We start from the raw sequence: 23,243 nt of genomic DNA, 5'->3' as shown, positions 1-23,243 counted from the left end.
TTTCAGAAGGAGGCTCATCATTTTTATTCAAGTGTGTTATGGCTTCACCCAGGCTGTTCAAACCCAGTGAGTCACCCACACCAAATCATGCACACACACTCACCAAAAAAAAAGGAAAGAAAGAAAAAAGAAAACATACAAATGTAAAATGTTATGTAAAATGTTCATTGCACTCTGAACAAATCTCAACGATCTCTTCTCTAAATGTTGAAAAGAGAGCCACACCAGAGAGCACTGTACAGACATCAGTTTCAAAATTGCAACAGAGGACGTCAGTGGCCTCAAACCACATGATTACCAGCAAGATGGGCTATAATCTCCTGTAAGGAATATGGTACATGGTATTTTTTTGTTCATCAGACCTACAGAAGAACCTATTGCAAAGGATATTTCACAAATAGAAGTTATGGAACACACTTTCTATTATTACACAGATAGTAGTGCAATTTGTGTCTCTTTGTCCCTGTCGTAGATAAACATGGCACTGTTGACAGAGAAATGGCCTGCACATACTGCCACATGCAGTAAGGAACACCTGGAAGCCAAGCATGGCCACATACGGGATGCCGTAAAAAGAAGCAGCAGCCAATGACCAACGGGAATCAAATCACCTCCGTATCGTATGACCCCACGTGGCAGAAGACAATATGCAGCCGTGTTTGTCTGGTGAGAGCAATGGCGTGTGCGGCTGTTTCTCCGTGCCGTCTGCATCTGTTACAGAGTAACATTCAGTCGAGGACCATCAGCGTGACATGTGACGTGGTGGTTGAAAAATCAGAGTAATATGAACGCGTGTGGGAGGGGGATGAAAAACGATCTGACTTGCAGCTCATGAAGATTAAATGAGTTAATTTGTTTGCTTCTTCCATTCAAAAATAAAAAATAAATAAAATGATCCATTATGGCTGATACATTCCCCAGAAATGCTGCTTGGAAAGGTTTTACTGTGAAAGTGGAAGCAAAGCAGATGCCACTGATCACTTAGTGAGCGTAGATATTTGGTTAACCCTATCAGTGTTCTGGTAATGATAGATCTCGATAATGGTAACGATCATTCTGGTGTACTGCATTCTCAGAGTAACAGGTGAGAGGAGGAAGCACTGAAACGTCTCAACAACAAAGTCCAAAAAGAACAGTTGTTTTCTCGTCAGTGTACTCTTCAAGTACATTCAGATAACCTTGACCTATATTAAGGTTTCATATTATCAACAAATCCCCCAAAGAGATCAAAATCAATGATGCATACAGCTGTCTCACTATCTGACCTTATATATTTTTGTGACATTAAGCTGGAATTCCATCATCCGCTTCCTTGGTTGATTGGGATTATATGACTAAGTAAAATGGGGGAAAACAACAACAACCACAAAAAGAAAACGGGGGACTTGGAGTAAGAATCATGAATCATCATCACCCTAAGCTAAGTTTGTTTGTGCATTTTGGATGGCTGATTTTCTGGCCCTGCTCTTGTCTCAACGCTCTTTAGCTAGAAATCTATCTGCCAAGCATCAAACAGCAAGCAAAGTTCTTAAGGTGATAACATCCAAGAAACCTTGGGAGCTGCATATTTATCTTGGGAAAGAGTAAATATTGTTCTTTTGTATAGATCAGTAGATCTATTGATCTATACATGACTCCAACTGTAATGTTAAACATGTTTACTGGAGAATCTTTCTCACAACATATCCTTTTTCATTGGCAATGTACAAAGATATTAAGTAGCTGTTAGCTTAAAACTGACGCTCCTGACTCTCAACGTTGACTGCGGGGTTTGTGTGTTTTAGCTTGCCTCTTATAGCTCAGTGACGCCTCATTGAGGCCACCCTAATTGAGACTAGGAAAAATACGTGGTTACTCTGTGATTGTGTTTGTCAATCAATTGAAAGTAGTTGCAGCAACCAGCTGGTTACCTAACCTGTGTTAGCCTGGGGGCCACTTTCAGTTACAAGGCGATTTTGTATTTTGCAGTAAAATGACAATTTATCATTTTATCAGTTTATTTCTATATTATCACAAACAGATGTTGGTATGTAGTTACCAGCTTGACCCCATTCAATTGCAGACTGATAGCAACAAGAACAAGAGCTCCATGTTATTGCTGATACATCAGGGTCGCTTTAAAGATGGCATCTCACTTCAAGTGGTCGCGGACTTGGTTGCACACAGTCACAATCAATTTGTCATGTCGCCATCTCTAACCACTGAGTGGCTGCAGCATTAGCTAATTGAAGTACCCACATGCTACCAAACATAGCTAAATATGGTTTTAAGTTGATAATGTCAGCTGATTCTTTCAAGTTCACAAAAAATAGCTGATGCAGCTTCGAAAATAGGCTGTATCAGCTTTGCGTCAGTATTTACCCCTTAGCCGTAAAAGGCTTTTGGGGTATTGTCATTACCCTGCTGTGTGGGCGAGCAGATGGCGTGAACACCTAAGTTTGTGAATGAGGTAAAAATTGATGCCATAGGTGTATTTACTAAAAAAAAATCTCAGCCGAATCTGAATCTCAGTGACCTCAACCCCAAAAGTCAGACGTCAAGTTTTCTGAAAATCTTGTGAATGCAACAACTTGATAGTAAGGTGACGTAGGATTCTAAAAACTGCTAGCATAGTTGTGTCTTCTAGGAGGCTGAGGGGAAGCATTGGCTATGGGTAGTGTTTTTAATTAATACTATAAGTTTTCTGTGGTTGTGGCCTGTTGTGGGTTATGTTGAACTTTCCATGTTATATCCTTTAAACCTGTCAAATAATCACACTCCTTGTGTTTCTTGCACCATCTGACTTCATTGTGGGAGGTTGTGGCAAAGCTCAGCAATTATCTCTGAAAGCACAGTGTTACTATTACTGAGGAGTAGCGACCCAGCATTATGAGAAGGATACCCAAGCTGCTATACACCACAATAATCTTTTGAACCATTATGAGATGATTGTGTCTTTTAAAAGTTAGGAAGTGATTCAGTCTGCTTTGTCAATGAGTGAGTGCCTGACTCTGCGTGGTGGGGTTCAGATGTTGATTTCCTTATCATCATACGACTTATCAGGACTGAAATCTGTCTCTATGTAACCGCATCTGCTCTATTGTTAGCCCGAAGCCAGACTGCTATAGTCTAACAATAGATTTGGTAACGTACAAACAGATCTGCTGTTGAAATGTGCCCACTTTAACAGAAACACTGACTGCTGTTTCTTCAAGGCACATATGCTGATGTGTAAAAATACATATGCATCTCAGCCATGAAAAGGCTTGTTTTTTTTATTCCAAAGATTGTTATCTAAATATGCTGTACAAAATGTTTAAAAGCCAGTAAAGTTCCAATAATGAAACAATGCTTTTAGGGCTTCTCTTAGACTCCATGCCTATGTTTGTCACGACTGAATAGGATCCATAGCTTTTTACCGTTTGCCCAAACAGAATGGCATTCACCTTGTGAGGCATGCTCAGCTACCCAGGAAATTAATAAAAGCCTGTTAAACACAAGGCTGCAGAGAATACTGAAGGTCACGCTTTAACTTGAAAGTTAAAGTGCAGAAGTTTTACCAGGTTTCCAGGAGTATTCATTGATTTTTACATGACATAACCTGCTATGGGAATAAAAAGGCTCCCAGGCCTGTGCAACTTAAAAAAAAATTCTCGCCATCCTGCTCCATACTTTACAAAGAATATACACTTAAATTTACATTTGCATGTTAAAATGCATTTTCAATCCTGACTAATTTACATGATGGAAATTTAAACACATGTGAATTGGACCTTAAAAACAGGCTGGTAATCAACATGAACATCCAGAGTTAATCAAGTATTTCTTAGCCTCATGGCAAGACACAGGCGTCAGGGAGATGATGTTTCTAAGTTGCATTTCTCTGAAAATTTCAAAATGAGAATTTGATATGTACATCGGTTTGTTTGGCCTGTGCGCTTGGACTTCTTGGATTGCATTCATCACCTACAGGAAATCAAGAAAAAGGGGGTTTCATTGAAAATTTAAATCTTTTTTTTTTCTTTTTTTGAATTAAAAGTCATAAAGCGAGGTAAATAACTGCTGGGATTTATCAAAAGTAATGTTCATTATTTGGTAAATCATTCTTAATTGTTTGTAATTAACATAGTTATAATGGAAAAAATCGATCTGCCCATTCATTACATTGAAGTTCATGCACTTCCTCAGATCAGCCTTTCGACAACAAAAGAATCCTCCCTCTCCATTTTCTTCTACTGTTATTTTACTGAGAGTGAAAGGATCATCCTGGTGTTATCAAGCTTGCCTTATTCACAATCTTGAGCTGTCCCCTCCTATTAATTCATTCTCACTATTCAGCTTTTCCCTCCTTGTTGATGTGTTTATCACCTCGTGTTTCCCTAATGGCTCCAAAGTGTATCCAGATCTCAAGAGTTGTCAGTTCAGATCTGCATGCCTCCCCGTCACTGTTTGCACTCGGGCTCTCAGTCCTACGTGGTTACATTTGTGCAGGTTTCAGAAGCACGCTCAGGGTTAGCTGCTACAGGCATGCATCATGTACTATTCAGGGCTTTGGAGCATGCTCATATGTGTCTGTAATTAAACATACACTGCTTCTAAATTCAGATGGAGTAATTTAATTGCACTTATCAAAAATTCCACCCTCTGGGTCCGCTTACACTCATCAACATCACGGCACGGTAATGCCAGCTTCATTAATCTGACTTAATTTGTGATTTTCAAACATCCTATAAATGATCTTTTCTCAGCTTAACTCATAGATCCCCATCTTGATAGTTGTGACCGACATTTCCCATAATGCTCCAGTTTACTTGCCATTAAGAGACTGAAAATAAAAGCTGGCCATTACTTCCAAATATCGACAGGGGGTGCTGACTCCTCTGGTTGCAAAAAGGACTCTGTGAAGTTCACGTAAAAATGAACTTACTGCTGATTTATGATCTCAGTAAAGGTTGTCTTGAGCTTAGGATCTCAATAGTTTAACATGATCATTATTTTATCAAATGTGGTTTCATTTATAGAAAAACAAATGATAAAGCAAGGTATACTTTGCACATTGCTGATGTCTCATTAAAAAAAAAGGGTGATGTCATCGTGAATTTTCCCATCTTCTATTTAGAGTCTATGATCTTATGGTGCTCATGAAGCTTTTCGAGGTATAGAAAAACAACCCTGCTGATGTCAGAGTGATGTTATTAGGGGTAACTTTTATTTTTATGTTTTAGCGTTAGAATTTGTAAAAAAGTCACCATTCGAGGTCAAATGAAAGATAGGTTTCATTATGGAAAACATAAGAGTCAGTTGTTTCCGGGTATTGAGCCATATGAGAGACTAAGAGTCTGAAATTGTGCTGCATCTTTAGTAAATTGAGCAATATTTTTTTAGAATCAGTTTTATGTGTGCCCTCCAAATGGCTGGAAGCCAAAGCACTGAATCATCAATTTGTTATACAGTTTGTGGCTGCACTGGATTGTTATCCATTAAGGCAACTCCTACTACAAAAACCTGCCTTTAAAAACATTTTTAACCATATTTGAATGCTAATTATCTGCGCAAAATCATGAATGCAGAGAGAAGCCTCTGCACTTTAACTGAACTCATATTTAGCATGAATGTCAGCGGGAGGGAAAAATCATTATCAGACTCTGGGTACGTTAGACCCCAAAAGTGGAAAATCTGTCTAAATGGAAAAGAACTGAGGGCTGATTTGTGTGTGTGTGAAAATAAAGCTTTTATGGCCAGATCTGATGTTTCTAGAACAGGAGGAAATATCAATAACCGCAGCATGATCCTTTCTGATCAAAGACAAACAGATGCCTTTCACACAAATGTTCTGGAAAAGAGACGCAAACAATGTCACAAAAACCATGGCATACTATTAAATGACAGCTAATGCACATGCTAATATTGGCAACAGTATTTTGGCTTGATGTGTCGTGAATCCGTTTAAATACATGATTGCTTATAGAAAACAATACCTGATGCTTTAAGTCACTTTAAATTCTCTGTCTGCAGTGAGGCAATGGAAACATACATAACGGTAAATGCTGCTTCAAGTTATGGTGAAACAACTCCCTTTGAAAAATAGCATTTCCCCCAGTGTGCATCATTTGGTATGTAACCAAAGGTTAATATATCAATTTCTGTAGTGTAAATCTGTAATAAGGAAAAGTCTTGCAGTTTGTGTTGTTTGGTTCTTAAATGGAGCAATCTCTTGAAAAAATAGACATCCATGCTTCATGCTTTGCATCCCCTTGTGTCCGCGCCTGCTGTTCTTGAATAGTTTCCCAAGAATACTTCGATTTCATACAACCAAACTGGAGGGAAAAAGTGCTGAAATAAGATTTGGTAAAGGAGCAGCATTGGAAATGTTTGACCTTGTGTATAAAACTTATGGTCCTGTGGTTGTTGGGGTCTAGATAGATTTCCTTCTCCTCATGAGCTGGTGATTGTCTGTGAAGCTGTGAAGGCCTGGAGACACCGAGCTGATGGGCGAAGGGAAGAAGCTGTTTTTCAAGGTGCTGGGCGAGATCTCCTCAATCCTATAGGAAACCGAGTGAAAGTACTGGTTGGGGTTCAGCTGTGAGCTGAATGAGTTCTTGTGGGAAAAGGCACAGCCCAGGCCTCCCATCCCCGGGCTAGGGCTGTCATGCGAGTGATAGTGCATACAGGAGCACACTGACTGCAGATCAGTCACTTCTGCGTGGTATGGCTCCCGTCGCCGCCGTGCCCGGTGCAGCGATTCATCTTGGATGTGGATGATCATGCTGTTCCGATTGCCGGCGAGTGAGGCCCGTTCCTCGGCATCCCGCCGCTCATCCTCACTATTCATAGTCAGGAAACGGAGCACCACTAGATTGAGGAAGGCCCCGATGACCGTAAGGCCCACCAGGATGTACATGAAGCTAAAGGCCACATAAAGGGGTTTCTTCTGGAGGGCCCGATTCTTTTGAAGGGCCACAAAGTCCCCAAAGCCAATAGTTGTTAATGTGATGAAGCAATAATAGTAAGACTGGAAGAAGCTCCAGTCCTCATAATGGGAGAATGCAGCGGCCCCGATGCACAACGTGCCAATGCAGGAGAAAAATCCCACCGTCACCATGTTCTCCATGGACACATCAGTGATGCGCATGCCGCAGCACTTCTTGATGCGTTTCAGAAGGTACTTGACAAAAGTGTTCATCCTCTCGCCCAGGCTTTGAAACATGACAAGAGTCAAAGGGATTCCCAGGACGGCGTAAAACATGCAAAAGGCCTTTCCTGCATCGGTCCCTGGCGCCGCGTGCCCGTAGCCTGAGAAGAGAGCAGAAAGACAGCAGAAATTAGTGATGCGGAAAGACGTCAAGTCCGGGCTGGTTTTGATGCCACCAGTGCTATTGTAACTGTATACTCAAAAAGCCCCAGATCAGCTTTTGTTGACAAACATGACCAAGCAAGAAATCTTCTAAAGAGTCTGCAAGCAGTGCCAAAAGAGGTATTGAATAGGCACATGCCACAGAAATGCGTCTGCTCATTAATCTTATTTGGGCTCAAAGATTATGGCAGGAGGGACGTCCAATTAGTCTGAAGTTTCCGGCGAGGTAAAACAGTTTGGAGGAAGGATTGGAAAAGAGTCATGGGGGAGCCAGTGAAGCTTTTAGCTTAATTAGACTTTATCTTTAGACCACAAGCTGCTGACTCACACACAAACAGACTATTGGAAATCAACCTGTGGGGCAAACAATAGGATTGATACACCATATTCAACTGGGTTTCTAAATGAAGTGTAATTGAATGTTACTTCATAGACTGCAATATGAATGAAACTTGTAGAGCGTCATATTGATTATCTCTCCTCTAGCAAAGCCTTTAGCTGCAAGTATTAAACACCAAAGTCCTAGCCAAGATACACCCACCATCAGTTGGCATGTGTATCGCTTCAACAACTGACCTTCAAACAGAGACATAATATTTTTGGTGTACTGTATACATAAAAAAACATTTAATGTTCTGTGTTTTGAATTTGAATTGTGATTCTGTCTTTTCCCATATGCCCGTCCACCCACACAGGCATGTGTTTAGCTAAGGCTGAAAGCAAACTTGGCTGGATCAATCTGATTTGCAATCGAAGCATTTATATTTCCATATGCAATGTGTGTTCCTGACCTGAGGTTTCATTAGTGGACTTTAAAGAAATGCATTAAGCAAGATTTCAAATGTTGCCTTATCCTATGGCAGAGTTTAAGTGGTTGAATTTTTTTTTTCCAAACTGCACTGTTATTATTTTTGCGCGTAATATGAAAGGAGCCGAGTGCACTTAAGAAATTAGAATTAAATTATCACTAAACAGCAACCTCCCATGCTATAAAAAACAGCCAGTATGGTGCTGAAAGTTAAAGTTCTTCAAACTGAGGCTAACTCCAAAAGGGAGCTAATGACAACCGATCCCTCTGGCAAAATGATCACTTTTACACCAGAAATAAACAGGTTCACAGCAAATATTCTTGGTTTCAAATGCCAATTGATAAGACCACTGCTGGTGGTAAATTTTTTAATATGTCATTCTTTAATTATTTATTCAGTTATGCTTTATCAAGCGTCAGCATGTTTTAAGCCTATTCTAAGCCTAGCCTATCTTTGCTAGCTAAAATTCGCATTGCATTTATTATTACAGTGAGTTTATGAAAACACCTTGCTAACCTAGCTGATTAGTTTGATTTATGGTTCTCAACCAATCAATAGCTCTCATTGGATTTATGTATCTTTTGGGGGTTTTTTTTAGTTTATTATTTCGGTTTTATTGTTAGCATACTCTAGCTTCAACCGCTCTTTTATGTAGCTTTTTTGGGTACAATCTAAAAAATTCCACAACAAGTGGGTTGGCAAAGTGGAGCACTGAGCCATACAAATTAATAAATAAATAAATTAAATAATTAATAAGAAGATGAAGACCAAAATGTGAGAAAAAGCGATGTGGATACTAGCAAAACAATGCAACCGTAAATAAATCCAAACATGCAAACAAGCAGATATTTGCCAATCTGTTCCACAGCCACAAGTGCTCCTGCCTTACAACAAAAAACAAAACACAAACTTGATTACACAGGTTTAAGTTTGCTTTAAATAATCTAAAATAATATATAACCACTCAACCCAATAATATGTTATACACATCAAATTTCCCCGCTTGAGATTAAAACCAGAAATCCTGCATATTCGTCTTGTCTGATTACACTTACATGACACACTTACAGTATGTGTCATTTGACTTAAGCAGCTTGAAGCAGTGATAGATCTTCTTGATGATACAATAAAAGTAATAGCAATCGACGCGAGGATTAGTATCCACATCAGCTTTGTCGGTATCTGCGACAAAAGAGCAATTACAGATCATATCTGGTGCCAAGCACTGGCATTAAAGTGGCTGTCTAATTTTTCACAGAGACGTCTGAGATCTGCTGCTTGTTCATTAATGAGAGAGTAAACTAAAGTTGGGGGGAAATCAAACCCTTTTCCCATAACTAAACAAAATAATATATACATTAATCTTGATTTTTCAATTCGCCCCGAGCCTGATAATCAAACTCATACAGTGCAAAAGTGTTGGCTCCCCACACGATATGCAGCAGGATTAGGGATGGGTACCGGTGTCCGGTGCCATGACATAAACGGTAGTAACCAGACCGAAAAGCAGCGCACATTTCGGTGCTTTATTTCGGTGCTTTTTTTTTCCTGAGCTGTGCACTTCTAGCCAATCATTTTACGTTTCCGAGGATAGTAGGCGGGTCCAGGTACGTACTTTTAGAGCAGAGCTACAGATTAAAATGTCCAAGGCGAAGCGGTCAAAAGTCTGGCTGTACTTCACAGCAAAATATGCAAACTCAGCAGCCTGCAACAAGTGCTTTAAGCTGATACTGTGATACTGTCAAAGGAGGTAACACCTCAAATCCGATGAAACACCTGGCGACGCATAGCGTTTTTTTTTAAAAGCCCAGAAATGCGCCGTATGATAGCTTGCTGCGAGACCTCACACCGAGCGCATCTACTGTGCGTGGGTTGCCTGTTATCTGACCCGGAGTTAGCAATATCCCCCAAAAACCCCGAAGAGGAGAGTCCTGGCCCCTACCCCTGCCAGTGTAGCAGAAATGATGACGGATGATGATGCAGCAGCAGCCGTTCTTCTCTGCATGAGTAGCTTAATGTTCGTGTGTAATTTACGTTGAGTAGGCTAACCACGTTATTACATTAATGCATGTAAAGTGAACTAACAAACCTCATCATAGCTACATGCGTCTGTCTTCTTGTTTGATGGCAGATACTCCCTTCACCCTGGCCAAAAAGGCTAAAATGACCAAAGAAAAAGTGGAAAACAGCTAAACATGAGAGGTTTAGGACAAAGTTTGTGTTTTTTCCATTGTTTAAGCACTGCTTCCAGCCAAGAGTGATGCCATATATGCCCCATAGCTGCAGAAAAGGCTAACATTGTTATCTTTTTACAAAAACCAGCTGAACATGAGAGGTTTTTGGACCAATTTTGTGTTCTCCATTCTTTAAGCACCGGTTTGAGCACCGTTTGAGCACCGGCACCGTTTCAAAAGTACCGATTTGGCACCGGTATCGGATAAAACCTAAACGATACCCATCCCTAAGCAGGATGTACTATAATGTTGCAGCACAACAACAGACCACACCTAAACATAACCTTACTGCAGAGAGCCCAGACCAGCCATGCTTCTTCTTTCAAAATAAAGTACTGCTTACAATAAATTTCACTTTAAGAATGTGTATTACTGACTATTGTGAAACTCACAGGAAACAGACAACAGCCTCTCACTTTATGACAGCTTAAATTGTTTTAACAGGTTAAATCGATTTAATCCCCCTCCCAACTTAAATGGCATTAATGATGAAACGGAAGTGGGGGCAGTATTGTTAGTTAAATAAAAGTCCAGTATTTCGAATTTCCGTCTTTAAAAGGATTTGAGCTTCCTGAGTAAAATCTAGAAGCAGGAAACTTGGGTAAAAACACTGAGCGTAGGTGTTTGTTTTGCATTGCAGCACAGCTTATTTGAAAATTCTTTCCGTGAAGTTGGAAGAGTGTGCATAAAGTGTTGCTGCAAATGAGCCGACTGAATCTGTTGAACAATGAGCAGTGATTACTTTAAATATGGACTACAAAAAGATACGTTTAAAAAAAGGAAAATAAATTTTACTGCAGACTTATTTCGACACAGGTATAGTATTAATGCAAATATATATCATGCAGATCTGCAACTGCTTAATCATGCGATTATTATATACATATACATATACATATATTATTTACTAATTATTGCAGGAGAAAAAATATTTTTCAGGGTTAATGTCATGTGGAAAATATAGCAAAAACATGCCTGTGGCATCTCAAAAGTCTTAGGCAACTCTAATTACATCTCAGGACAGATTTGTATACCCAGCCATCTGTCTTTTTCCAATCTTGCTCAAAATTAGCAAATTAATTGATATTGATTCTTATTGCTTAAATTTGTTCTCAGCGAGTAATTAGGACGTAATGAATTACAGCAGCAGCTGTGAAGAAGTGACAGCTTTCATTTGATTACAACTCGACAGAGTATGTATATTACCACAAATGTCGTCCACAGATGATCCTTCAGCATTATGGGCTGCACTCGAAGACATTATGCCAACTAAAAACTACTTCTGTTCAGTCATTTGAGCTTCCTGTCACAGGCTTGTTGAAGTGTGATAGGTATTGGTTCAACTTCTGCCAACAAGGCTCGTGTGGATTCTCCTTTTTTTATTATTTAAATCTGGACAGATAAGCACCTAAATGTCAGTCTGATGGTGAAAGCAATGTACTATTAAAAACGTGGACCTGTTAGTGATAAGACTAATGATATTAACACTTAGACCCCCGGAGAGCAGTCATTTTGGGAAAAAAAGCAAAAAGCAATAAAATCATATCCACAGTGATGTCCTGTCAGTCGGGGCTCTCGTTGCTCCAGCATTCATTAGTGACCTTGCATTTCCAAGGCAATAAACAGAAGATTAACAGGGCTTTACAGGGATTCAGAGAGATGACCTACAGACCTACAGAGTGGATATTAACTTGTAAAAGTAATCATCTCTGACATTTATTGTATCAAATAATATCCACTTGGGTGCCGTCTATCTTGGACTGATAAGACGATGCATCCAGGAAAGCTTATCGTTTTTCTAGTTTGTCCCTGCTGCGTAACTCCTGACACACACGAAAACCATTTCCAAGCTCGAAAAAAAAAAGTTGTGAAATGTCGGATAAACTATCCAACTGTCTTAAAGTATTTCTTTGATGTTGCTGATGGGCTGTGTGGAGTCCGTGACAGCATTGCACTGTGTAATCTGTTTGTCCTGTTATAATGACTCTATTATCTCTCGTTGTCTTGGGAACAGACATATTTGCTCTGCCACGCTGAGCCTGTGCCATGCACAGGTGCTTTGTGCTCATGTGTGCACAGGTGAATGCATGTGTTTGTGCGCAGCACAGCAGAAAGAGAATCGTACTTTAATGAATGATAAAAGCATAGGACAGGAGCCCGGTCACGCTAATATTAAATATTAAGACGTGTTATGAAAAAGGAGGGTTGTGCTTCTGCAGGACTTCTCAAGGGGAGGAAGACGAGACTGGAGCTGCAGCAGGCGGGATTTGTTTGTAAAACACACCGGCCTTATCAGCCTGGAGCACAAAGTGACTCTGAAACGTAGACGAACTCACAATCCATTCAGTGAGATGCTGCATATTTGCAAAATGTTGATTTGATATGACTCATTAAAATATCTTTGAGAAATTATCTCCTAGACAGGAATCCGTTAAAACGTTTTAAAATTTCAGGGTTGCAATAACCTATGTAGCAGCTGATTGCATTGCTTTAGTAACAGGAGCACACTTTCTATTTTAAAGCATTTCCATAAACAGGGTACACGAGGAACATCTGCTAACATGTTAAAAGAAGAACAAAGAAGCTCAGTATTCTGTGTGTGATCTTAGCGTCTCTCCTAGAATATTTCAGTATGAACACGTTTTCTGTATCACTGCACATCTGTTGACTCAGTCTTGAAATGTTTGAACAAACCGTAGTGGGAAGTTTGATAACACGACGACACAAAAGTGCCTCCTGAAAGTCGCGTCAGTGTCGTCTGGAGTGGGAGGAGGTAAAAGCTGCAGATCAGTGCGCTTTCATGTTACATCCTTTTTCTACAACCAAGCCACGATGAAATTAGTCTGCGAATCACCAGCCATGCTATTGTCTCTGTGAGCCTTTGCTGTCAGGGTGCTGATGTTCAGCAGGTGTACTGTTCGACATCTTAGTTCAGTTTTGCTAATTAACGCCACAGCGCTTTTCTCATGGGGGGGGAAATGTAATTAGATTTGCAGATACTGGTCCATAAAGCAACAAGCAAATTAAAAATTCCCACAATAAAGAAATAATACAGAACTTTAATGTGTGTACCAAGTGCCGTGGCACTATGGTGCATTTCCATCCATGTTTCACAGTATGCATCGAGGCAGCGTGTTAGTGTACATTTCAAGTGGCTTTTTATCTGAAATTAAAGGAGTTGTTGAGAGTGCTGATCAAATCACACTGGCTTGTCAAACAGCAAACCCGGTGCTAAATAACATGAAGTGTCAGAAACCACATCTTTGCTTACGCTTGACATTTCATTGTATACATTGTTTTTCAAAGAAGGCATTGCATATTACTGCATTTTGCATCTTTTACAAGAGCAAATCTGCCTCCAGCCCAAACCTTTTACCAGTTTAAAACATTTGAAATGAGTGACTATTATCGGTGACAAATAATATATAAAATATACATGATCTTGAAAACCTTCTATTCAAAGGTTCTATTTGGCCCTAATCTCCTCACTGTAACCTTCAAAACTTCAGTTTGAGTTTAGAAATCACACAGCCTGTCTTTAAAAAAAAAGGTTTTCTAAGTTATCTTTTTGATACAACCTAAAGTTAGGACCGGTGACCCTGAAGAGCACTTCAATTATGCCGCTATAGGCATCACGATGCACACAGCATCTCTCTTCTATGCTCTCTGCATATTTACACTCTAAAAACTGCATGCTGTTAGCGTTGTGTGTCTCTGTCATGTAAGTCTGCCTCTCTCTGCCCCTGGAATTGGATGTGCTAACAAAATGCCAACTGTTTTACTCTTGCTTCATAAGGATGTTTGGTTTTCTCTCTATAAAATCTTCGTCTGAGACTGTTGAAGTAAGTTAGTGCTATAAGGAAAAGAACATTAATAACTAAATCATATTTGCACACTTTCTTCTAGATTTTAAGGTTCAATATCAGAAGCCAAAACAAAAAAAATGTTTTTCAAATTTTACTGTTTATTCAAGCTAAATAAAAGCATATAATGCTTTCTGACAGGTTGCATTCTGTAAATGTCATGTAAATCAGCAGCATAGCAGTACTAAGGTTTAGCACTAATATAAAAGGTCAAGGAGTCTAGAAAAGCACTACACAAATACCAGCTCATTTCCTAGTGTGAATGAATAGAAATCAGTAATGACATCAGTACATAACTTACAAAGGTGCATATTTGCACCCCTGCATTAGGGTACAGAAGTAGTCTGATCTTCATAAGGTACAAATCATCCCAATATATACAGTGATCTAGATGACAATAAAACATATTATTGGGAGTATGTTAGTATGACTCAATCATCTACCAAAACAGTGTTTTTCATTTTCATTCAGTTTCACGACAAATATGAGACAGATACAACGATGTATATCACTGCATTAAATATATACACAAAAGAGTTGCGTATAACCCTTTAAAAAAATGTAAATGTCTTTTGAAACAATCTCAAAATTCAATCTATAAGCGAACAAATATATCACACCCCCTGTTGCTCAGCACACTCACCTCCAAACTGCTTCTTATGTTTTACACACTTCTGAATATACCAAAGCAGCTTTCGTGATAAATTTGGATGACTCAACCTTTGTTTGGATCCAATCCACTTTACTATGACTTCTTTTGAGTGTCTGCACACACCCACAATGTGAATCCATAGGTCTCTGTGAGTGTGAGTCATTGTTGCTTAAACTCGAAACTGACACAGCTGGCTGCCTAAATCCAATTATTATATCATTCTATTATTATAATTCTTCCTGTATGGGAAGAAAAGGGACCATCCCACAGTCGTAGACTGGCTTAATGAATTAACCACCAACCTACACCCTGAAAGAATTGTCAGTCTCTGATCTGCTCGTGAGTCAAACGTAATCCTTCAAATAACACAAATCTGGAAAGTGTTTGTCAGGAGCATTAAATATTCATGGGTAAAAATAAAATTAAAATAAAATATCAGAGTTAAAGTTTATAGAAAATATTCTTAGGATCACTTAAAATGAATAACATTTTGACAGAGGACAACAGTCCCAAAACTGTCTTTTAACTGTGATGCTTAAACCCTGTCAGCTGCTTGGAAATTGATCAGTTAAAAGATCCCAAGAGGTCACTGAAACCTTTGAGGAGTTTTAAAATGTATTATATGCAATGGCCTTCACAGTCACATGAAGACCTATAGGAAATTTTAGATTCAAGTGTTTAACAGCAGTGTGCACCACATTAAGGCTCTTTCTATACTCATTATACTCATTATACATCGCTTACATATTCAATATGTAAAAGGGCATATCATTTACAGTGTTGGCCAAGTTACTTGAAAAAGTAATTAGTTACTAATTACTGATTACTTGTTTTCAAAAGTAATTGGTTACTTAGTTACTTTTTAAAAACATGACACACAACCTGTCATAAAGTAATAGACCCGTCATCCCAACTCTACTTTTTTCTGCATAATTCTTCATTTAAAATTGAATCAAATGGAAAGCCTCTTTTAGCTTTATGCACATTGCATTAAGCAAACATTAAATTCTAATAACTGTCTTTGACTTGAAGAAATTTATTTAACATTTAAACCTATTTTCTGCATATTCCAGCATATAAAATAATGTTTTGTGTTTACACGCTTTCAAATAGATGCAAGTAAAACACAGCAGAAAATAAATAAAATAAAAGATTCTGCACAGTCATACTCTCTCCTGCACTCCATATTATCCATTGTTGATCTGCACACTTCTGTTGCTGCCACGGGCGTCGCACGTGCTTACGTCATTGTCATGAGACACTCTCACAAAATCACGACGGTTTAGTAACGCAGTAATGCAGCGTGCTTACAGGAAAGTAACAGTAATCTAATTACTTTTTTGCATAGTAATCCCTTACATTACTCGTTACTTGAAAAAAGTATGCGTTACTGTAACGCGTTACTGCCCATCTCTGATCATTTATGTATAGAAAATATAAAGGAGTTCTCCAAGAGAACCAAGGTTACAATGTAACCATGTATTATGTCATATTGTACATATAGTACAACAACTAAAGTAGTTACAAACTTTGTTAGTGCTGTTCTGGTTTATCAGACATTTTTTACTTTATCCTCTTCCACGTAAACCAGATCACTGCTGACTCATCAAAGGTACGGCTAGGGCCAGGGTTTGGTAATGTCCGCCATTTTCAATGGAGATTTTCCCTGTTTGGAACATCCAATAGGAACATTTTTCAACAGAAAAACTGCATGCCAAAATGTAAGAGACTTTATTCATAACATGAACTTTCTGAAAACGTGAGCATTTAAAACATAAAACAAAACCTAAACTTCACCCTAGATGTGCTACGTGATGGATATTAGGAAGTTAAACGACCACCTGCTGCGTCGGTAAACAAGGCAGATGAATCAAAACCATAACAGTGCAACAAAGCAGTTTCATTTTTATTCTATTGTATTCTCTACCTACATTTTATATGTTACAGTTTGAAATCTGATTTTGCATCACATTGGAAATGAGGGCATGTATTTTTGACTGGAACGAGAGAATAAATTATAATGGCAAAAAACAACAATAATTAGAGCTAGAAAGTTATTTTCTAATCATATGATTGTCTATGCAAAGAGACTGCTGTGAATGAGCAGCTATTTCTCTATAGGTTGTCTTTCATTTTCACACAAAGCTGGTTATATAACATGTATCATCCATAATTCATAACACTATCAAGGTAGTCCCTCGTTAGTATTCACATACAAGATGGATAGTAACTCTACAAGTGTCAAGCAGTTGCTTAAACCAACTGCCTTTTGGTCATTTGATCCCGAGGTTAATCTGCCTCACATTATTTCAGGTGCCCTGGTGGCATTAATTGCTACAGGCCATGGCATTTTAATGAAGGTCAAGAAGAGCAGAGAGCGCAGAGGTGAGAACACCTTGTTCAGCTCTCTGCCTGAATCTCCACCACGTCACCAACAAGAGCTTAATGTGTCTGGGAAGTGGAAACACCATGGTTACCTGCTACAGGCAGGGAACCTTTCATTATCAGTGCTTTTTGAAACACAAGTCTCCCTACAATTCCACTTTGTTATGGTACCATAATGGTTATGGTCTTTCAGCTGCGAGTCAGCTTAACTATGTTGTTAAGGAAAAAAATGTCAAATGTAGAATTGTACACTTACAAAGAGGCAATTCCACTGATATCAGAGATGCCTGCCAGCCATGTAGAAAGATCGCATTTACATTTTAAGTGTTTTGTCCAATGCTCTTATTCAGAAACTTTGCGTGAGTGCAGTATGACAGAGCAGAAAACATATAGACTGAAATTACATTCACATTAAAGTCAGGAACCAATATTTTTTGTAAAACAGTGCTTGTTTTGCCTCTTGCAATGACCAGTGTACATAACAAATTTATGAAGCATCATGTTATATGTAAAAGAAAAGAATAAGCAGCTAACATCAACTATCACGACAAGCAAGGGTGCTACATGGCTTACAGAAAGTTAAATTTCGAGGCAGGGAACATTTAGAACATCCTGTTCTCAAGTCCTGATAAGGATTTCAAGAAATTGGAAGTTACAAAGGTGGAGATTTACTATCAGCTCTAAAGAAAACTTTCCTAAAAGCATTTGACCACCGTCTTCAAATCATATGAAGCAGGGTCTTAGGCTATATAGCAGAAGACGTGTCACATGGAAACCTCCTGGTGGTGTTTATGCTGGACCTCTTTTTATTTGAGAGTTCTACACAGAACCTTCTGATGGCTGTAGTAATCACAATGAGGAAGAAAGGTGATTTAAGCGACTCTGACTATGGTGAGTGGTTCTCATGCCAGAGGGGTTGGTCTGAATACTTCAGAAACTGCTGATCTACTGGGATCTTCCCACACAACCATCTAGGATTCATACAGAATGGTCCAAAATAATGTGAGCAGTGACCAGCAGTTCTCTGGGTGAAAATCCTCCGCTGGTGTCAGAGGTAAAAGAATAGAGAGAGGAAAGCAACAGAAACTCAAATAACCACTTGTTACAACCACGACATGTCCAACCTAGAACCAGGCAAGGCTATGGCTGCAAAAGGCCCACTGGGTGCCACTGCTGATGACTAAGAGTGGGAAACTTAGGCAAAGATTGTGGCTCAAGACTTGGAAGTTCGCCTCGTAATTGGAAGGTTGACGGTTCGAGCCCCGGCTTGGACAGTCTCGTTCATTGTGTCCTTGGGCAAGACACTTCACCCGTTGCCTACTGGTGGTGGTCAGAGGGCCCGGTGGCACCAGTGTTTGGCAGCCTCGCCTCTGTCAGTGCGCCCCAGGGTGGCTGTGGCTACAATATAGCTTGCCATCACCAGTGTGTGAATGTGTGTGTGAATGGGTGGATGACTGGATGTGTAAAGCGCTTTGGGGTCCTGAAAGCGCTATACAAATACAGGCCATTTACCATTTAATTAACTAACCATTATTGGACCATAGAAGAAGAAAAACATTGTGTGGTCTGCTGAGTCTTAATTTCTGCTGCAACATTCAGATCATAGGGACCAAGTTTGGCATAAAAAAACAAAAATGCTTAAATCGAATCTGAATGAACAGTGAGGCTGGTGGTGGTGCTATAATGGCGTGGGGGATATTTTGTTGGTACACTTTAGACACTTGAACATGACACTAACTTCACTATACTCAAAACTCAAATGATCTGTCCAATGACCAGATTTCAAAGCGCTTTGAGTGTTCAGGTAGAGTAAAAAAGCGCTATATAAAAACTAGTCCATTTACCAGATTTCAATCCATTCCTCTTCATTATTTGAACATTACAGCAACCTCTAGTAGACAAGCTCCTGTTTGTGAATGACACCTTCCAAATTTCACTTAGTCATTTAGATCTATTTGTTATGGTCCAGACAGGCATGTGTTTTCTTTTTGGGGGGTTTCCCTGCTTTTGCTCCCTCTCTCTTGTTCACAGGTGGAGATGTGGGCTGGTGTTCCTTCAGGCTCTCTGCAGGCGAAGCTGCTTTCTATTGGGAGTTCCTTCCACATCTGTGTTGCACTGTCTTCACCTCCAGATATGTAAGAAGTGACCGTGCGTTACTGCCCTCTGCGAATTGTTGTCACCAATATAGTGGTAATTTATAGAGGCGGGTGGATCGAGCTAAATATCGATAGTATCGATACAAACACTAGTGTTGGTATCAGGTCGATACTAGTGAGATAGGTTTGATACTTTTTAACTTTTTTATAAGTTCAGGATGTAGCTCAAGGAATTGTGTTAATTTTTTTTTGGATGAGAGGAATGAAAAAATGTACCTCAAACATGCACTATGAAATGTCTTTGCCTTGACTGTCACGTCTATTTTATTTATAGTCTATAGCACATTTAATCAACAGAAGTTGACCCAAAGTGTTTTAGAGACAGACACATTCACGCTCCAGGTCTAAAGAAACCCCAAAACAAAATGAAAAGCTGAAAATGTGCTTTGTTGTGTTAACTAATTACTTTGGAAAGTAAAAATCACAATGATTTAGTGGTCATAAAATGCATTCAGAATTAGCAAATTGATGAGTCATCTCGTATGTACACACTGCTCTCCCCTACATAAGCTGCCTTTATAAGTTAAAAGTATCAGTATCAGCCATACTGACCCTGTATTTACTTGGTATCATATCAATGAGAGTATCGCACAGTATTAATTAGGCCTTCCGTGTTCTTAGTGTTCGTGCTTTTTGTTCATTTAAATCCTTTTCTGCTCTAGCATCATCTCCTATTTCAGCTCCGCTGTACCTTGACTCATATTTTCTTCACGGAGTCATCTGTGCAGTTGAATTGTTTTTTCTAAAACTGACTGCCAATCAAGAAAACTGCTACAGACCTGCCTGCGCGCTCCACCAAGTCATCAACTCTGCCTCCAACACCCACCTCACTGACAACAGCCCCTCCAAATCAGCAGTTCCAAGAAATGTCAAGTGAGCCACTCTTTTTTTGAGCTACCCTTTGGATTACTTTCAAACCCACCTTGGCCTCTATTGAGTCTATCGCTCGTCTCCTGCCCCACTGCCATAATGAACTCACCCTCCTGAGTCATTAACCTGTTTTTTGATACAGCTTCTCTTCTGTTCAATAAATGGTTTAAAGCGCTAGTCAGCAGTCTGACTATGCTTATTGGGTCCAGATAACACTTAAATATGACAGAATAATCTGGCCAGCCTCCGGACCCTGCAGACGCATTCCTTCTATTAGGTCTACATGACCAGATTTTGGCTTCCCTGGTTGAAAAAATATGTTCCACTCACCAAAGCCTACACCAAATGTTTAACACAGTTCAATACATAAATGCTAAGACCCCTCAAATGCCTCCCACTGAGTCACCAGACCACTTTGCCGCAGTCCTCCATACACAAACACACATACCACCCACAATGGTAGACCGAAAGAGCTAATCAAGAGCTCAAGGCGGCACTGCGTCTCTCTTGGAGCTCCCCTTTAGCCTGGGTTCAATACCCTCACAGAACATTAACTTCCTTGTCCCATCACATCACCTTTTGAAACCTCAGTAGGTTATTAGCCTACACTATTCCCATCCAAGAAAAATAAATAATGTCACAAGCAACCATCTTTGCTGTTGCTGCCATATCTGGAAACACCAAAGCAGCTCTTCTCAGAACCATGGAGCACAACTGTCATCTGGCTGACAGGAGGACAACCCCAGCCCTCCAATATAAGCCAGGTCAAAGAGTTTGGCCGTCTTCCAAAGATATCCCTCTGAATTGCAGAAAGAAAGAAATTATTGGACTATTTGAGACTGACAGTCTGCAGTTTGCCTAAAACTCTCAGCGCCAATGAAAATCCATGCTAACATTCACAAATAAAACCACTCCTTTCCATCCCATCTCTGTCCAGTTTGTTCTCAAATTTGAACAAAAATGAATTTGGGACAATTGTTGCCATTGTTTAAAGCACAGGTGTTGAACTCCAGGCAGATTATCCTGCAGATTTTAGATGTGTCCTTGATCCAACACAGCTGATTTAAATGGCCAAATGACCTCCTCAACATGTCTTGAAGTTCTCCAGAGGCCTGGTAATGTACTAATCATTTGATTTAGGTGTGCTGACCCAGGGTGAAATCTAAAACCTGCAGGACACCGGCCCTCGAGGCCTGGAGTTCGACACCCCTGGTTTAAAGAATCCATTTGGGCTGTTGCTATAAATGTGACAGTGAACTCTGTCTTGGTCACATTTTGATGGCCCAGCCACCTTGACCGGTACTGTAATTGTTCCTTGAATTTTTCTGTCACGCTGCTTCTAATACAATCCATTATTCCCTCTTGTAAATGTGTCTCAGTTTGCTGAGAGAATAATGTGTAACACACATGAATACAACACCCCAAACAAATGTGACTTTTTGGAAAAGCAACATCAGAAATCGCCTCATTAAAAATAGATTGCAATAAGGGATTTCGAGCACCAGTCGACTGCGATATTACTTCAGTTACTTCATCATATCAAAACCTCACATTGCCTGCATTCTCACTGAAGCATTTCTTGTCAGGAAAAGTTCTCAAGGTCAGAGAAACTGTTCCACTGCCTGCACCAGTATTTACTGATAAATAAAAAGAAATTAATTCTGTATGTGAATTGTTATTCCCCTTTTGTTTGCCAAAATGAAAATCTGAAATTAGCTTAATTAAGAGCAGTAAGCAGTCTATTGCACAACTTACACTAAGTCACATTTGTAGTCCCTGAATCTTCTGTTAGCTCTGAGTTCAGTATTTTCTTAGGGGTGGGGTAGATACTATATAAAAGAGAGAGCGTGAGCTTTAAGCATAGCAGCCTGAATGCTAAAGGTAGATGCAAACTGGGTATGTAATCCATCATATAAGTAAGTCTTTGTATGTCTGCGAAGACTGTAATTCTCTACGTGACACTAGCAACAGAGGATGCAGCTCCATTCATTGCATGAATGGTTAAACCCTTTTTTTTGTGAAACAGTCTCCTCATGAGCATGTCGCCTGATGGAACCGAGCAGCCGCGCAGGATTCAGCAATAAGCACAACAAACAACCCCCTGAGGCGAGAAAGAACAGAAGCCAACAGACACGCGTATACCAAAAGAACAAGGTTAGAGATCATCAAGTATGGTAATGAGAAAGTAGACACAAGAAAAGTGGAAGTACTGTGCAAAAGTATTGAGCACCATTCATTTCTTTATATTTTTCTTGGAAAATGGGAAATTGATGCAGTGATTTACTGAAATGTGCAAACATAAGATTGAAACTCGGTATTGTATAAGATATTTTCCAGATAGTTTGTTCCTAATTCCATCAATTTTTACAAGATCGCAAACACCACTGATTGAAATGCAGTGACAAATCATGAGAGAGTGTTTTACAGATGTCTGCAGATGTTCACTACACCGCGTTCCAAATTATTATGCAAATTGTGTTTAAGTTAATAAGTTGTTTTTCAATTAAACCCATGGATGGAATTGTGTCTCAGGACTCTATGTATCACTGAAATCAATCTCGGACACCTATGATCACTAGTTTGCCAGGTGAGCCCAATTAAAGGAAAAACTACTAAAGAAGGATGTTCCACATTATTAAGCAGACCACCATTTTCAAGCAATATAGGAAGGAAAAAGGATCTCTCTGCTGCTGAAAAGCGTGCAATAGTTGAATGCCTTGGACACGTAATGAAAACCTTAGATATTTCACCAAAATTTAAGCGTGATCACCATAATGTTAGGAGATTTGTGGCTGAGTCAGAGCTCACATGGGTTCGTGCAGATAAAGGCACAATGATGAAGGTTTCTGCCAGACAAATACATCAGATTAAGAGAGCAGCTGCTAAAAGGCCATTACAAAGCAGCAAACACGTATTTGAAGCTGCTGGTGCCTCTGGAGCC

General features: G+C 39.5%; 1 protein-coding gene across 1 annotated transcript in view; it reads right to left on the bottom strand.

The window, feature by feature from the left end:
• The window catches only part of kcnk9 (potassium channel, subfamily K, member 9), a 51,337-nt gene continuing 28,094 nt past the window's right edge, over positions 1-23,243 (bottom strand). The window contains exon 2 of the mRNA XM_085445797.1: positions 1-7,272. Within this exon, the coding sequence (XP_085301923.1) occupies positions 6,395-7,272 (878 nt within the window). The 3' untranslated portion in view covers positions 1-6,394. The remainder of the gene's footprint in view (positions 7,273-23,243) is intronic.

This window comes from Copadichromis virginalis, linkage group LG22, assembly GCF_057382275.1.
Source record: "Copadichromis virginalis isolate Kocher_CV1m ecotype Utaka linkage group LG22, C_Virginalis_male_GT1.1, whole genome shotgun sequence".
Taxonomy (NCBI): Eukaryota; Metazoa; Chordata; class Actinopteri; order Cichliformes; family Cichlidae; genus Copadichromis; species Copadichromis virginalis.
The sequence above is the reverse complement of the archived record's forward strand: the minus strand, read 5'-3'. Positions and strand labels throughout refer to the sequence as shown.